The sequence below is a fragment of the Falco cherrug genome, chromosome 6 (genome assembly GCF_023634085.1).
Source record: "Falco cherrug isolate bFalChe1 chromosome 6, bFalChe1.pri, whole genome shotgun sequence".
NCBI lineage: Eukaryota > Metazoa > Chordata > Aves > Falconiformes > Falconidae > Falco > Falco cherrug.
The window spans coordinates 44071416-44089024 of NC_073702.1; the positions used below are offsets into that span (position 1 = coordinate 44071416).

Here is a 17609-nt window from a genome sequence, read left to right on the forward strand (position 1 = left end):
GAGGTTGTTACTGTGAATCATGGTGCATAAACTTTTTACCAGGGCCTGCAGGGATAGGAGTAATGGTTTTCAACTGAAAGAGGATAGGTTTAGATTGCATATGTGGAAGCAACTCTTAACTGTGAGGGTGGTGAGGCGCTGGAACAGGTTGCCCAGAGCAGCTGTGGATGCCCCATCCCTGGGAGTGTTCAAGGCCAGGCTGGATGGGGCTTTGAGCAACCTCGTCTAGTGGAGGGTGTCCCTGCCCATGGCAGGCATGTTAGACTAGATGGTCTTTAAAGGCCCCTTCAAACCCAAATCTTTCTGTGATTCTAAACTATTGTGCACAAAATAGACAGCTCTGACAGCAAAATTCTCTGCCCCAATGGAGTGACAGTATTCCTTTATGCAGCATAAAATCAAACAGAGAAATGCAATTTACAGCCTCTAGTTTAACAACTGTCTGGCTATTAGGAGATGCGGTGGTGTATACAAAGCAAATTTTCTCTCTCTCCCTTCTCCAATCTCTTAAATGACTCTTCTCTTACCTGTAGCACCTACTTGTGTCAATAAAAAAATTCAAGTCTAGTTTCAGGCGGCAAATCTGGACACTGGCTTCTAACTAATGCTTCAAAATAGATATCTAAGGAGGTGATTCTGATTGTGTGCAAATCTGTTGCAAGCTGGTTTACTCTTAGATGTATGGATATCTTTGGTTAGACAATGTGGAAATTATAAACTATCCTTTTTCTCTAAATGTGGTGATCTCCCTAGAAAAACCTGTCACAGTTGAAGTGTGTGTACTCTTACCAGAAAGAGGAGCAGGGGTGGAAAGGAGTCTAGGTCACTCATTCACTTCAGTAGTTGTATTTGCTGTTAACTTTGGACAGAGTACTGATTTTTCCAGGCAACCCTGTGCCTTGCTAAAATAGAGAATGAGAGCACCATAGTTACCAAGAGTGGTGAAAGTATAGTTTGAGACAAAGTCTTATTCTTCTAGTAATTTTAATCTTAAAGTATGCATTATAATAGCATGTACAAGTTGCCAGAACACTTAAGATCCCAGAACCATGCATTGTCTTAGCCACTTACTAAGTCATGCTGGGTATGGTTAACTGCTTCCAAATATTCTGGGTTTTTTTGACTAGTGTATAAAATAAAGCTTTATAAAACAAAGTGTAATCTCACTACTGGGGAATTATTGTGAATGATCTTTAGAGAATTGCACAAATGCACTGTTCAATAATTCTAAATAGGTGTCTTAATTCCAAAGAACTCAGTGTTATAATCAAACCTATTAGATATAATCGTTACATGAATATGAAGTAAATGGGCTTTGCTTAGGTCAGTTTGTATATTAACTACCGAGTCTGAGAAGAGTGTTCATGAATAAAACTGGGTCGTCTTAATTCACAAGCACCAAGTTGTTAGGTACTTACTTAATAATCTTTTAAATAATTAATGTTGTGGGATTAAGATTTGCTCATCAGGATAACTAACCTCTCAAACAGGAATTATTTTAAATATTAAATACTACAGCAGAACATTGTAGCAATATATTTTCTAATGATACTTTAATTTGCCAGCTTGTATAGGGATTTTTAATATCTTGGAAATGTTTGGGTAAGAGAATAGGTAAGTTAACAAACTGGAAAAAATGTCCTTGGAGGGGAAACAAAGCTAAATCTTACTACATGGCTGAAACAACTATTCCAGTTACATCAGTATTTGCTCTAGGACACTGTAGATGCCAAGATTTAAAATTATATACATGATTGGGAGTATTTGAAAGTGTGTTGACATTGCAGAAAAGCAGTACTTGTGTCCTGTTTAATAGGAGTTGAGCTCAACACGTCATAGGCCAATTTTATTCACATTTTGTTTACAAATTGGAGTTTAATATGTAAGGATTAGATGTGAACTAGAAAGTTGTATCATGGAAAGCTAAGTGTAGCAGTTAGCTACCCAGGTTAAACGATATTCTAGTCTTGAAAACCTCTTCTTGAACTATGTTTAAAAAAAAAAAAGGTAAGACTGACTTGTTAAAGAATTCTATGTTCTCCTGGCACAACCTTTTACCAATTCCCGGCTTTGAGCCACATGCAAGAATTACTGCCCAATATTTAACAATGTAATTTCTAGGTTGCTTGATTTTTCTCCTCTTGGCAATCTAGTTAGGCTAGCTTGCTTTCAGGCCTGTTTTGAACATCTTTAAAACAAGGAATAAAACAAGTACATAGCTTGTTTATAAATGCTTGTGTGTTACGTATTTTGTATACTTAACCGAAAATTGAATTACCTGTAAATTAATTGAGGATGCAGTCTCTAGTGTATGACTGGAAAGCATTGTGGATTATTGCTTTTCTACTTGTGAATCTCAAGAACAGGGAACGATGAGAAAGCTACTTTTTCATTTAAAATTTTATGCCCATTACAGACTTCATTCTGAGCTGTGGAGAATGTCTTTATTGGGTAACTTGCAGCATTTTAGATTTGAGCAAAACACTTCTTCAAAAGTAGTGGCCAAGAGACTTCAAAGATGCTGCTTTCTGTTGAATCTTTATATGAATTGAGTATCTGCAGATAAGAAACTGTCCATTTAATAGGTACTTAGCTCTTGACTGCCTTTTGTACCAGTGATAATTACTAATTTGAAGCAAGTCTTCTGAACCAGTGATCGAAGTTTCTGATTTATAATAAATCTGAAATTACTGGCAGATGTCAGAAGCGCAGTGCAAAAGAAGCTAGTTTTGCAAGTTTTCCAGGCTTTTGTTTCTGTTGCATTTGTGTAGGTTTTGTAGCTGTTTCATGTTCTAGTTAACAAACAAAAGTTAGGATATACTAAACCAATGTCATACTAAGCTTGTCCACTGTTCTTTGATTGTGGGAAGTGGAGAGGCCAGGAAAAAATGCATAATGATGCTTACATGGAGGTGGTCGCTTTTGTGACTTGTCATGCAAGTTAAAAGTGTATAAGTAGTACTACTTTGCAGAACGCACCATTCAGTGTCTGAACTTATTTAACATCCTAGGTTTTGTACTACTTTGAAAATTTCTTCAGTGAAGCACAATGTAGTTTCTTTGTCATCTACATACTGTTTACATGAGGGAGCAACTGGAATATATTGTGCTCTTCCTTGAGGTAGATGCAGAACAAGTGGAGACCTTATAAGTAAAGATTAAGGGGCAGACAAAGATGTTGGACACTTTTGTGTGTAGCTGTGGGAGTTTGTGTGTAGATGTTGTAGCTGTGGGAGTTTGCTACAGGACACCTGATCAGGAAGAGGAAGTCAATGAGGCCTTCTACAGACAACTGAAGGTGGCCTCACAACCATAGGCCCTGGTTCTCCTGCGGGACGTCAACCACCCTCACATCTGCTGGAAAGACAACATAGCCAGGCACACATAGTCCAGGAGGTTCTGGCAGAGCACAGATGATAACTTTTAGATGAAGATGGTGGAGGAGCCAACGAGGTGCGGTGTGCTGCTGGACCTCATAGCAACAAAGGACTGACTGGGGCTGTGAAGGTTTGGGGCAGCCTTGTCTGCTGTGGCCAGAGATGGTGGAGTTCAGGATCATGCATATAGGAAGCAGGGCCATAAGTAGGACTGCAACCCTGGACTTCAGGAGAGCTAACTTTGGCCTCTTCAAGGACCCACTTGGAGAAATCCCATGGGTTAGGGCTCTGGAAGGTAGCAGGGTCCAAGATAGCTGGCTAACATTCAAACACCACTTCTCCCAGATCAATATGTGTGCATCCCTGTGAGTAAGAAATCAAACAATGGGCAAGAGGCCTGCATGGATGAGCAAGGAGCTTCTGGCTAAAGTCAAGCAGAAGGAAGTTTCCACGAGATGTGGAAAAAGAGGCAGGCCACTTGGGAGGAATATGGGGATGCGGTCAGAACATGCAGGGATGCGACGAGGGAGGCTTAGGTCTGTTTGGAATTAAATCTAGCAAGGGACGTCAAGGACAACAAGAAGGGCTTCTTGAGGTACATCAGTAGGAAAAGGATGACTAGGGAAAATGCAGGCCTGCTGATGAACTAAGTAGGTGCCTTGTGATGAAGGATGCAGACAGAGCAGGCAGAGTTACTGAGCACCGCCTTTGCTTCAGTTTTCACTGCCAGGGCCAGCCTCAGAAATCCCAGACCCTGGAGGCAAGAGAGGAAGTCTGGAGAAGAAAAGACTTTCCATTGGTCAGGGAAGATCAGCTTAGAGATCACTTAGGCAAACCTGATACCCCAAATCCATGGGGCCCGATGGGATACACTGCAGAGTGCTGAGGGAGCTGGCAGATGTTACTGCTAAGCTCCTCTCCATCATCTTTGAAAGGTCATGGAGGACAGGAGAGGTGCCCGAGGACTGCACAAAAGCCAGTGTCACTCCAGTCTTCACAAAGGGCAAGAAGGAGGACCCAGGAAACTACAGGCCGGTCAACCTTACCTCCAGCCCTGGAAGGGTGATGGAACAGCTCATCCTGGAGATCCATCTTGAAGCATGTGGAAGAAAAGAAGATTATCAGTAGTCAACATGGATTCACCAAGGTGAAATCGTGCCTGAACAACCTAAAAGCCTACTATGATGCAGTGACTGGCTGGGTAGATGAGGAGAGAGCGGAGGATGTTGTGTGCCTTGACCTCGCAAGGCTTTTGGCACTGTCTGCCATAACATCCTCAGAGGGAAGCCCAGGCAGTGTGGGTTGGATGAGTGGACAGCGAGGTGGGTTGAGAACTGGCTGAACGGCAGAGCTCAGGGGGCTGTGACCAGCGGCGCAGTCAGGCTGGAGGCCTGTGGCCAGCGGTGTGCCCCAGGGGTCAGTGCTGGGTCCAGTCCTGTCCAGCTTAGCCACCAGTGCCCTGGGTGCAGGGACAGAGCGCACCCTCCGCAAGGCTGCTGGTGGGACAGACCTGGCAGGAGCGGCTGATACAGCAGAGGCTGCGCGGCCCTTCAGCGAGACCTGGGCAGGCTGGAGAGCTGGGCAGAGAGGAGCCTAATGCAGTTCAACAAGGGCGAGTGTGGGGTCCTGCAGCTGGGGAGGAACAGCCCCCTGCACCAGTACAGGCTGGGGCTGACCTGCTGGAAGGCAGCTCTGTGCAGAAGGACCTGGGAGCCCTGGTGGACAGCAAGTTGCCCACGAGCCAGCACTGTGCCCTGGTGGCCAAGGCCAGTGGGATCCTGGGGGGCGTGAGGAGGAGCATGGCCAGCAGGCCGAGGGAGGTGATCCTCCCCCTCTGCTCTGCCCCGGTGAGGCCCCATCTGGAGTGCTGCGTCCCCTGCTGGGCTGCCCAGTTCAAGAGAGACAGGGAGCTACTGGAGAGGGTGCAGCAGAGGGTCCAGAGGCGGTGAGGGGGCTGGAGCATCTCCCTTGTGAGGAAAGGCTGAGAGAGCTGGGCCTGTTCAGCCTGGAGAAGAGAAGGCTGAGAGGGATCTTATCAATGCGTACAGATCTCTGAAGGGTGGATGTCAAGAGGATGGGGCCAGGCTCTTCAGTAGAGCCTAGCAACAGGACAAGGGGCAACAGGCACAAACTGCAACACATGAAGTTCCATCTGAATATGAGGGAAAACTTCTTTGAGGGCAAGAGATCACTGGCACAGGCTGCCCAGAGAGGCTGTGGAGTCTCCTTCTCAGGAGACATTCCAGACCTGCCTGAACACAATCCTGTGCAACCTGCTGTAGGAGAACCTGCTTTAGCAGGGGGGTTGGCGTAGGTTATCTCCAGAGGTCCCTTAAAGACTTCGCCATTCTGTGATACCTGTATAAATATCCTACACATAGTAAAACTGTTGTGTTCACATGTAATGCAAGCCTTATGTCAGACTTGGTTTGACTTAGTAGTATTAGGCTAGAGTAACTTTGAAATAAGCATAGTTAACACCTCGTTAGAGTAAATATTTGAAAGCATGTTGAGAGAGGTACTCAGTGTGGCATTAGTTTTCTTGCCATGCAGGAAGTATTAAACTTTGTGCTGATCTAAGATGTGAAAAGTCATATAGACATCACTGATGAGCCAGGGACTTCCACAGAACCCATTTGAGAGGGTGAAGTGACAAACTTGACTTAAAATAAAAGGTGTGGGATGACAAATTTGAATCTCCTTTGATGCAAACCAAACCCCAAACCAATCAGCTTTACGTGTATGAAAAATTGTTTAATTACCTTTTGTGTGATATTTTGCATCCTTCTGGAGCTGAGATTCCCTGTTTTAATGCCAAAAAAATAGTTTACTTGCTTTGTGACTTAGCATAAAGACAAGAACCAGAATCATAGCATAAAAATAGAACTGAGTGTTTAGCGAGTGCTTTGCATATTGATCAATGAATGCATTGATAAGTTTAATTTTTAATATGTCAACTTTTGTGCTGTGGGTTTTAAATGGTTTTTCTCAGCATGAAACTGCAAAATTCAGAGTTACAAAACTATTCTTTAAGTATCTCTCGTTTTGTATGGTGCTGTAAACAGCAACTTTAGCATTATGTTCAAAACACACTCTGCCTACAGTGAGTGAAAAATCCCATTTGTATTTACTTCTTATTAATAAAAAGGCTTTGAAATCTTATGACACATACCTTACCTGGTTAGATATTTTAACTTTGTACCCAGCCTGTGTATTAGCAGATATTACTTGTGGGAGGATTTTTCCTTCCACCTCACTGAATGTATAAACTGACCAATTCTGCCACTTTGTGGATAGCAGAAGGACATGCAGCTTTTCCTGTCTGAGAGAGCAGGTGATGATAGACGTTGTTTGTGGGGGTTTTTTCTTCCCCTTTCTTTGTATCAATATCACTCTTTCACTTCCATTCTGAGGGCTCTTTTTTCTCCCCTGTGCCCTGTGTGTTTTGGGATAGGATTGTAGTGTAACAGGAGGATTACAGATATGCATCCAAACAACAGGTCTGAGAAGTTAAGTATTTGGAGTCTTTGCAGAGTCAATGATTTACCAAATACAAGCTAATATAAGACACAACCAAGTTTTTCACACATAAGTATGTTTTTTACACTTTTTAAACCAGCTTTCTTCAGAGTGAAAGGAAGTGTTCACTGGGTCTGCTTGCCTTTGTGGTGTCATATAAAGCCTTCTCTTCACCTGGTGGGCTTAGAAGTGTTACTCAATGGTGATCCACTAAATGATGTAATCAGGAGTTTTATCTTGTTTCAAGAAGTTAGCAGGAGAAAGTGAACTTCTTGACTGTCTGGATTTGCTGCAAATATTAATGTTTCTTTCATACAAGATCAGATTACTTTGGAAAACATTTTCTTGAAGCTGCGTATGCAGACAGCCCCACTTGTCAGTGTGGTTGATGGAACTGCAGTTGCATCAGTTGCCTTCTGCTGCCTTCGGCGTTGAGGCAGAACCTAAGTGCTGAGTCCTATTACTCTGAGATTTCAGGTTTCAAAGAAACGGGTATTTTTTTTTTAAACTGTCTCTGTTGTCCTGTTAGCTGTTTGCCTTGCACACTGATTTTTACAGTGGTGTGAGTGGAACTGCCGTGTTCCTGGGCAGAGTTCATCTTCTGGTCTTTAAGCCCTGCTTGTCTGATTTTTCTCCACCAGTGATGGGCATAATTCTTCTGTCTCCCACAGGAAAGCTACATCTCTGACGTGGCCGTTTTTTTAAGTTGTAGTGTGTGACTTCCCCGATGAGTTGTTCAGCCTGAACTGTATGAGTTGGAGCAAGCTATCCAAGTGTCTTCTGATGCCAAAGGTCTGGTTACTTTGAGTCATGTCATACGCCTATGGGAGCTCATAACAGTGTAGTGCAGGGAATTTTCAGTGGTAAGAGATTCTGAAGTCTTTAGGGTATTTGATGTGAATTCCTTCAATACCAAAAAATTTTTTTAGTTTCCAGATCTGTTGACTCGAAAGGCATATGTGTATTGGTCTTTTGTCAGCATTACAAGCAGTGAAACAGCCCTTTTCTGTTTGTGTATAAGTAAAAATGTGGAAACCCCTTCCAAGTGAAGTACAACTGAAGCTTGAAAAGCCATCTTAAAAAAAAAAAAAAGGTGAAATGTGACTCCATAAAGGAAAACATGTAAGTCATGAAATATATTAGGGATACTATATCATAAAAACAGGAATACGTACAGCAACCTAAAAACATCTAAAATGGAATCTTTTTCTGGAAAATAATCTAAATGGCCCCAGTATTGATCACATCAGTAGTGGCAATTCTATTTCTGTTCTTGGCTCTTGCTTCCCCATTACTCCATCTTGACACCACTAGTGTATACTAGATACTTAACGTAGGTACTTCTCAGCTGCTTTTAGAGACAGCCCTGGAAGTGACCATATTTGGAGAAGCATCATTTGGAGTGCTGTTATGGGGTATAAATAGAATTTAAGTATCTGGTCCGGTTTCTATGATATACTGTGTTTATCCACATGGTCTTTTGGGGGGACAATTCTGGGATATATTGAAGAGGAATTCTTCCTCTTTATGTCCCTTCTGCCCATTCAGGCCTTTTTTGTACAGGTAGGTATTAAGCTTATTGCAGTTACTAGATCTGGAAATGGATTCCTTGTGACTGTGGCAAAATCACAGCCACTGCTAGCTTCCATCAGTATGTCATTCTGACACTGGCTATTGACTTTTTATGCTCATTGAAGATTTGATAAGAGACCGTGGACATGGACTTTTCAGCTTCTGAATTTTACATAACGGCTATCTCATGTATGAAAGGCTGGAGATAGAGGTATGCAGAACACAACTTTGGTAGTTTCACACTTTTTAGAAAACTTTTATTTTGCGTATACAATAATGATCTGAGCAGCTAGCGTAAGTACAGTAAGTGCAGATCTATAATGATAACCTGAAGTTCTAGAAATAGTTTTAGTGACTTGAAAATAAAACCAATTATCAGTGTTTGTCATTCATCAGTATTTGTCACTGTACTTTAAAAGCAGTGGAAAATTCTTAAGAACTTAAAATACTTCATAATGTAGTAGACAAAGGAAATGTAAATATTAATTTAGAAGGATTTCTGTTACAATAATATGCTCAGGATAGCAGCCTGTAATTTTTACTTAAAAGTGTAATGCTTTGACTTAAGTATTTAATAAATTATATTCTTTAATATTTTTGTAATTAAATTCCTCTAGGGAGTACTATCGCTTGCTATGATAACTATTTTGATACACATTGTGAAACAACCACAATTAAAGTTTTTCTTAACTAAGTTAGAGAAGTCACATGGTCTTCAGTTAAAGGAAATCCTTTCAGTAAGTTCACAAACAGCCTCTTCAAGACTTTCCTGTTGCTGCCAATACTCTCCCATAAGCAACAGCACAAATTATATTTTAAGTAAAGTTAAAACAAGAATTTTGTGAGGTTTTCTTTTATCAATGTTTTCCACTGCAAGTGTACCACTGGGTTTTCTGTGGCTTTTAAAATAATTTCAATAAAATAATTAAAAAAATAATTTGGTTTTCTTGAACTGTTGGTTCAGGTCTTCCAAATTCATTTAACAGGAAACTGAAATTTCTTGTGGCTTTGTTTTTTCGAAGGGTGCAACAGGGAAAAGAGTGGCTTTGCAGATAGGTATACAGTGAAGAGGAAGATTTTGTGCTTAAGGAAAAGTACAGCTACAGTAGAGTACTGTACCTGACTGTTTTGGGGTTGCATAATAGTACTTAATTTTAGCAGTAATCTTAGCATATATCAGAATCACACTGTAGATTTCGGATTAAAAGAATATATCTCTTTAAAGCATTGCTTTTATCTATAAAGGGATTTTTCTTTGAACAGGTATGCAAAAGTGAAATATTTGAAATAAAGTACTGTGCACAATACTTGCATTATGCCAACAGTACAATCTGCTTCACAAAACGTACTATATTTATTGAGATAGCTGAAATTTCCTTGGAGGTAATGTGAGGAATCTCTTATGCCATGAAAGAGGTGCCTGCAGAAGTCTGCTTTCTGTGATCCTGGCTCAGTCAGTCTCAGGTTGTCTCTTTAGATGCACAAAAGTGCTCTATCTTTCACAGATGCTTCTGGTTTTGACCAGAATGGCTTAATACAGGAGAGGAGGAGTATGGTACTCTGCTTTCTACTGATACACTGTTTTCAGGCAGTTTGAATTCAAGACAGACTCACAAAACAACCTTTTACTTGTGTTGAATGTATCTGTAGTCTTTTCAATCTGTTCCCAACAACTGATTGAGTTTTCCACATTTATATATGTATCCATCTGTGGGCAGGGAGAGACGGGGGAAGAATGCTGGAGTAGTAGAAATGGCCAGAGCATTATATGTAGTCTTCCACTTCTGCTGAACTTAAAACGTTATGGGTAGAGTATATTATTCTAATATTGTGGTTGCAAAACAATAAGTTTTTGAATGAAAAATCTGCATGTTTCAGAAAAAAAAATAATAAATGCTGTCCTTGGTCAAGTATCAAATAAGCAAGACCTTGACCTTCTGTTTCCATCCTCTGAAACAACTCTGAATCCCTTTAATCCTCAGTCCAATTTTCGATGGAGCAAGTGAGGCCACTGAACATGGCCTGTATATTTACTTGTTAGTTTGTCATCACTGGTCCTTCAAATGGTCATAGCTTCACTGGATTTTAGTTTTTAAGAGGTTCTTTAAATCTGTTATATATAACAATGTTGTTTAAAATCTACATAGTTTAAGACAAAGCCTTAATTGCTGAAGAGAGAGAAGCTCAGTACGTGGACTCTTAACATTGGAAATGTTGTTCTGTAAATTGCTAAAATTTAGTTATTTGAAATTAATCACTTTAGACAAATGTTACTGAACTTCTGAAAGTTGGAGGACATAATTTTCCTATTAAGAAAATAAATAGCAAATCAAATTATATTTGTAAATGGAGTAATATTTACCACATTCAAGGTGAAATTGGATTTCTTCCATTATAACAGGTTTAGCACTACAAATTCCTTTTGGATTTAACTAGTTATCAGTTCTGTGAAACAAGCTCTAAGAAATATTTTTTAGGCTATAAAAATCATACAAGATTTTTCTGATTGTAGAAGACTGGTAAAAGCATGCTTTGAAGGATAGAGTTAAGAACCCTGTTTTATATATGCCTATATTTAACAATTTTGAAGTCTCTTCAACCTCCTGCATTTGAGTTTGTAAATATTTTGTGAAGTTACTTGTTCAACTCTACTTTTTACTTAGTGTGGAAACATTACAGTGCTTGCAAACTCTTGGCAAAATTCATCTCGCTTGCATGGAGAAGGCAGTAAATTGGGTATGGCTCCATATTCAAGAGTGTCAAGAGTACTGAGGAGTTGGATGCTTTAAGTTTTGCCCTTTTGCCATACCAATCGAAGTTGCAGCCCCCACTTACATTTGCCCACCTTTAAATGATATGAAGTAATTTGTTTTTGTAACACAAGTGTTGAGCAACTGTAATTGGCAATATTAACTAACAGATCAAGACAGATAGGCCCATGATCCTACTCCTGAATATTATTTCTGGCTGCTAGGCCATGTTTTTAGATCCAACTGATGTGGCTGCCAGCTGCTTCTGGCACGTGGAGTGCTGGCACAAAAAGAAGCTGTGGTGTTGCCAAGTGCTGAAGGCTTATGTTTTTATGCTGCATCACTTTCCTCTTCCCCATGACCTGTTGTAGTATGGGAGCTCTGCCACTGGGCAGTAAGATTTTGGGGCCTGTCTATGAAGTGCATGTTCAGATGTATGTGGCTTAGCAGCCAATAAAGTATTTATTTCAAGGACACTGGGGAAACTAAAGTCTTTAACCTGTGGTGTTTGCAGATTACTGTGCTAAGTAAAAATACTCAGTGAACTGGAAGAAGTTGTAACTTACACATTTTAAAACTTGTATATAGTCTCTTTTCTGTGAAAGATCAATGAAAATGTTAGTGCAGCCTTTTGGTTTAAGTATTCAAGCATAAGAAATCAAGGAAGTTTGAAAATGGATGAAGAGTTGCTTGAGTGATCTGTATTCCCTAACTAGAAAGAAATGAATGATATCAAAAGTAAATGGGTACACTTTTGATCCAGGTAGTATTACTATGGAAGCTTTAACTTTTGAAACCTGTAATACAATTTAACATCTTTTCAGCCAGTAGCAATCTTTTTCATTGCTGCTATTAACCTTTGCTTTTATGCTGAAGTTAAGTGTGCTTATACAGCATCTAATGCAAAGGATCTAAAGCTGTTCTTTGCATAAAAATAATTAACAGGCTGGTGAACTGATGCATGGATTTAGCAAGAAGGGAGTCCAACTGGGAGAAAACAAGAACAAAAAAAATCTGTAAAGCTAAGGATTAGAGCTGACAGAACAAATTTCCATTGAGTAATTATTTTACCTTATCACTGAAACACTTCTGAAAGCCCAAGTTTGATAGTCCAAGTAGTTTGGCAGTTACTTTCAATTTTGGACCTTGACAGGTTAAAATGGTTTAGGGTTTACAGTTTCCACAAGGTTTGTAGACCAATTTCAAGTTATGATTTCTGTTGTATAGGGAAATCAGATACTTCCGAAGCTGCAGTTCCTATGGACACTATTTCTTTATCAGTTTTGAAGAAATAGTAAGCAATAAGCAGGACCCAAGAGGACAGCAATAACAAAGTTTTCAGTTATTAATATTTGCGCTGGAGTTAAGGTCAAGGAAGAGTTCTCTGCTGGTACTGTTACTAGCTTTTGGGTTTTGTTGGCTTTGTTATCTTTTTCTACCTGTAACTGGTCTTATTTCTTCTTGTTTGCCTATTACCTTTCTTCCACCTTTTGGCAACGTAGACCGTGAAGCATAGGATATCTAAAAGACTTTAATACCTTTTCTGGTGGCTTTCTCTTTCAGGATTACATTTTGTCATCTGCCTTTCCAAAGTAAATGGCTATATGTGGGCACTGAAAGAGGAAACATTCACATTGTCAATGTGGAATCATTTACTCTCTCGGGCTATGTCATCATGTGGAATAAAGCCATTGAACTGTGAGTTTAATCAAGTATTGTCTGTTGCGGGGAGGGAGCAGAAGTATCCCAGATGTTATTAACATCAGTTGTAGAAAAGTCATTGTTACCTAGAGTGGCCTCCATATTAGTCTCCCTACACGAAACACACACTATCAATGTACAGAAATAGTCATGTAAAAATTTTTTATTTTCATAAATGTGAAATGTTAATGTATTATGTTTCTGCCTGTAACACTATTTTATCATAGTGCCTGCAATAGACATAAAAATAATTATCTGTGGTGATAAAGAACTAGAAAAATATGTGGTTGGTATTTGGGCAGGCATGTCACTTCTGCAGTTTTGGGGTTAAAGCCCAAAGTACAAAGATACGCATGCTGAGTATAAAATCACTGGCTGAAAGTGTGGATTTAAATAAGCTTATTTCAAGAGCAAAGTCTATTTTACAGCTATTGTCATTGCTTCTCCTTTATAAATAATAAATTTGTGCATGCAAATACAGTGTTTTGTTGCTGAAAACATATACTTGTGTGCTGCTGTTCCTGTGCTGTTATTTTGTTTCCAGAATAATTTCTCTATCTTGAAAAGGTCCGTGAAGTCCATCACTTGCCAAAGGCTGTTTCAACAAACACAATTATCATTAGTACATCTGCTTCAGTAGCAGGAAGTCAACATAAAGTCTTAACTCTGTGGTGTTTTAACAATGCCCAGCTTGGGCAGTTTATGCAAAAAGGCAAGACCTGTTTTCCAGCATAAAAATAAATGCTTTATCCAACTATGTCAATTCTGTAACAAAAACCAGTAAGACAGTGATTGTAAAAGTAATGGCAATTTTTTCTGTGTTGTGAATAGGCAGTAAAAAAGTCTGTCCTTCCTATAAAAAGACAGGAACTAGGTGCCTAGAAATAAACAGAAATTTATGGGATTGAAGATAAAAGTGATTCCATGCTGAAATGTCAATAGATTGCTTACATTGGAGTGTATAGCTGCAGAATCTGTATTACTTGCAATCATTTTGTGATGCAGTTTGGGGCAGGAGAGTTTTTTTTAATTAAATGGAAATATTTCTTGTTTAGGTCGTCCAAATCTCACCCAGGACCTATTGTCCACATTAGTGACAATCCAATGGATGAAGGAAAGGTACGATATGTTTAAAGACTATTCAAAAACTTTCAAGCAGGACTTCTTTTTTTGAAGTATTACTACCACTGCTTTTTAAGGAAGGATTAAGCAGAGATGAGTACAGTGTTGAAAACAAAAGAAGGCTAAATCAAAGTTGTAGGCTCTGAAAATAACATGAAGCAGGGTGCAGACATGACTGTAGGACACAGTACCAGCATAATTGAATGTATCTTGTAATCGGAAACAGTTGAAAACACAGTTGAAAGTGTTTAATTGTAAAAAATCTTGGAAAAAAAAGCAAAGAACTTTATGGTAGTAAAAAAATGAAGATGTTACCAAAAATGTCATAACCTGAGTGCAGAAATAGTGGGATGGAAATTAAAGAAACTTTAATGCTCTTGAGTGTTGCTGTTTCCTAATTTCAAAATGCTTATTTATATGGGATACGATGTACTTGGTCTAGCAGTTTATGGAGTTTGAGGTTTGACATACTCCCATTTAGCAAACAGCATCTATTGATTATAAATTGCTTAAAACTTAACTGGCCTGTAGTACAACTAGATACTTCAGAAAAATAAACTAAAACATGTAGGACAGAGCTATGTATTAGACTTGTCTCTTTCTTCTTTTGAGTTAGTATTAACGTAATAATCTTTTTATCTTGACAAAAAGTTTTACTGTCTTGCGAGGGCTTCATCAATGTGTAACTTTTTATGTCCTGAGATATAGCAGCCACAAAGAAGAACTTGGGTTATAAAGTCAATGGTCTTGAGTTCCTCCTGTATTACTAAAGGAAATCTACAGGTATTACCCTTTGCTTTGGGACATTTGGTTATGAGGCTTATGCAAAACCAACATAGAACCCATAACTTTAGTTCACAGTGAAGACTTCAAAAATTAAAAGAGAAAGCAAGGAGTTAAAGGCAACATACTAACATTTTAGGTGACAGTAATTACTGTAGTAGAAAATCATACATTCCCCACTAAAGTCATGATTGTAAGACACTGCTTCAGGTAACAGACCTCTTCTACAAGTCTTGCGATGGGATCACGTAACTCACCCACTCTATGAAGGATCTTCAGCCTCTTTGTGTGTTCCATATAGCTGTTTAGCAAATTTTAGCGATCTACTGTTGTTCAGATCCCCTGGTCCACACTGAAGAGTAAACAGGAAGGGTTTTCTTTAATTTTTACAATAGGAGTAAAGCAAAATATGAAAGGATTTGAAAACAGTAGTGTTACCTGTGTCTTTAACAAAAGTTTGTGGACCCCTGATAAAAGTATCATTACAATTTAGCCGGAGACACCTTGATGCCACTTTAAACACATTTTCATTAATGACTCCACTTTAGATTAATCAGGTATAAGTGATTGAAAAGATTGATGACTTAAATTCTGAATTATTTTTGTCAGTGTAATGTCTCAAAAATATCCTAGAGTTTTGAAGTCCCATTTGTGAAGAATCTTCAAGAAGGAGGAAAATAATTTTCCTTACTGCTGTACCATATATGCAGGAAAAAAAATATTTTATTTAGTTGCCTTTCATTTGACATGTTAGTGGTGGATAAAACTGAAGAGAGAGGGAATGATACTCTTGTCTCAGCAGTAGTTTGAATGTTTTAATAGCATGCTGGTTAAAAGCTTGTATCCTAGACACCTGAGGTTTCAGTCCAACAAGAAGAATTTAATGAGTAGAGTTTTTTTCATTGGGGTGAAGCTTACTGCAGTAAGTGCATAATGAATGGATTTCTCTGCAGGATTAGGTTTGAATCACATTCCAGAGTCATGGACTCTAGGATATGAACACAATGAAGCTATGGTAACTTAAGAAAAGACAAACTACTTATTCTGGTGTATTCCACTCCCACCCCACATCTAATTATTGCTAAATAAAGTTTAGGAATTACTTGTTTTATCAACCAGGCTATCAATCTGATGTTTTAGAATCTGACCTTGCACTCATCTTCTATCCCATAAGAAAAATATTGCTGAAAAACCTGTACAGTTGCAAGAACCTCCTGTGTACTCACTTTTAAAATCTGTTCATGCTATTAGCCTTCTAATCACTGTGATTTTTCTAATGTTTAAAGTTAAAACAAAAATTACAAAAGAATAAGCAAGATCACGTAAAATAGTATATATGACACTGTAGTGAGGGAAAAAATCTAATACTTTTACTAGATCAAATGTGTCTTAACATTTTTAGCGTATTCTAGTGCTATATAGCACTGTAATAGATCAAACATTTTATCTGTAAGGTGGAAAGAGATCCTGTTTTATTTTTCATACTGGAAATAACACTACACTGTAAATCTTAACATGCTGAAAAGACTGTCCAGACAAAACCTCTAGGTGCCTTGATTTAGATCTCTATCCTTGACTACAATGGCATGTATGTGAAGGCAGTGTTTTCTTATATGTGATACAAAGGCATTCCTCAGGGCACTTCTGTTTGCTCACAGGAAATAGGCTGCTTCAACAGCTGGTAAATCCCAGCAGCCAACCACTTGGCGGTTTTGTATGTCCATGCTGGGAAAAAGAAATGAGAGTGAAGGCGTGCTACGAAATGCTAGGAGCTGCATCTGCTGTAGCAGCATTGCTCGAAGGAAAGATGTCACAGTAGATCCAGCAGCTATGAAAGATGAAGCTGCATTGCCGCCTTCTACCTAACAAGTGCCAGTTTTGTTACTACTACCTTATGTTGGCCTTGTTTTGTTTTCCTTGTCACTTAAGATAGGAGAGTAAAATACTTACTCAACGATGTTGGGCAAATCATTGAGCAATTTGGAAAAAAAAACATGCAGAAAGGGTTTAATCTTACTTCTAGCAAAAAGATTTAGAAAACTATCTTGTTTAATTTCCTTCTAGCTTTCTTTCTCTTAACAACTAAATGTTCTTGGTGTTCCTTTAGTCAGTTATCTCAATTGTGACTAACAACTGGGGAAAGCTTATATATTGCATAGTTTCTTTATAGACAACTTCAGGAAGGATAGTGTGTTCTTCCAGCAAATCTAAGCAGAACAAATTTCAGTGAAGAAAATCCACAATAAAGTTCTCTTTTCCAACCCCCCCATTTTCACTAAGGAAGGAATACACTTAGGAAAGCTTAATATTAATCTTTCTGGAACTCAAAGGGATTTCCAAAGACTCTTCAGAAGAATACATTATTTTTTTTTCTAATTTTGCTTGTATGTGAGTTGTATTTGCTGGAAGTTTAAGAAAACGATGAGTACAAAGTAAACCTCTCTGACACTGAGGGTCTTCACTGCTTCTCTAATTTTTTTGTCTTCCTAACTACTTTCAGTTATTACATGCTGTAATATTACAGGTATTACAAAAGGTATTATTTGGCTTATCCTTATAAAGACTTAATATATCTGCTTATTATTGCAGCTTCTGATTGGCTTTGAGTCTGGAACAGTGGTATTATGGGATCTGAAGTCAAAGAAGGCAGATTACAGATACACACATGATGAGGTAATATTTTTCATCTATATTACTTCCTATGAGGATTTGCTATTCTAATAATTATTATTCTTTTAGTTTCGTCTGCTTCTGTCACTAATGGATCAATAAATACATCTCTTTG

At 38.8% G+C, this 17609-nt stretch overlaps 1 protein-coding gene across 9 annotated transcripts in view; it reads left to right on the forward strand.

Moving 5' to 3' along the window:
* The window catches only part of STXBP5 (syntaxin binding protein 5), a 109534-nt gene that overhangs the window by 33328 nt on the left and 58597 nt on the right, over positions 1–17609 (forward strand). For 8 of the 9 annotated variants that reach the window (XM_055713096.1, XM_055713097.1, XM_055713100.1 and 5 more), the window contains exons 6-8: positions 12782–12916; positions 13975–14038; positions 17414–17497. In XM_055713096.1, coding sequence (XP_055569071.1) covers positions 12782–12916; positions 13975–14038; positions 17414–17497 — 283 coding nt within the window. Of the gene's footprint in view, positions 1–7567; positions 7689–12781; positions 12917–13974; positions 14039–17413; positions 17498–17609 lie in introns of all 9 variants that reach the window. The other variant, XM_055713105.1, reaches the window with a different exon arrangement.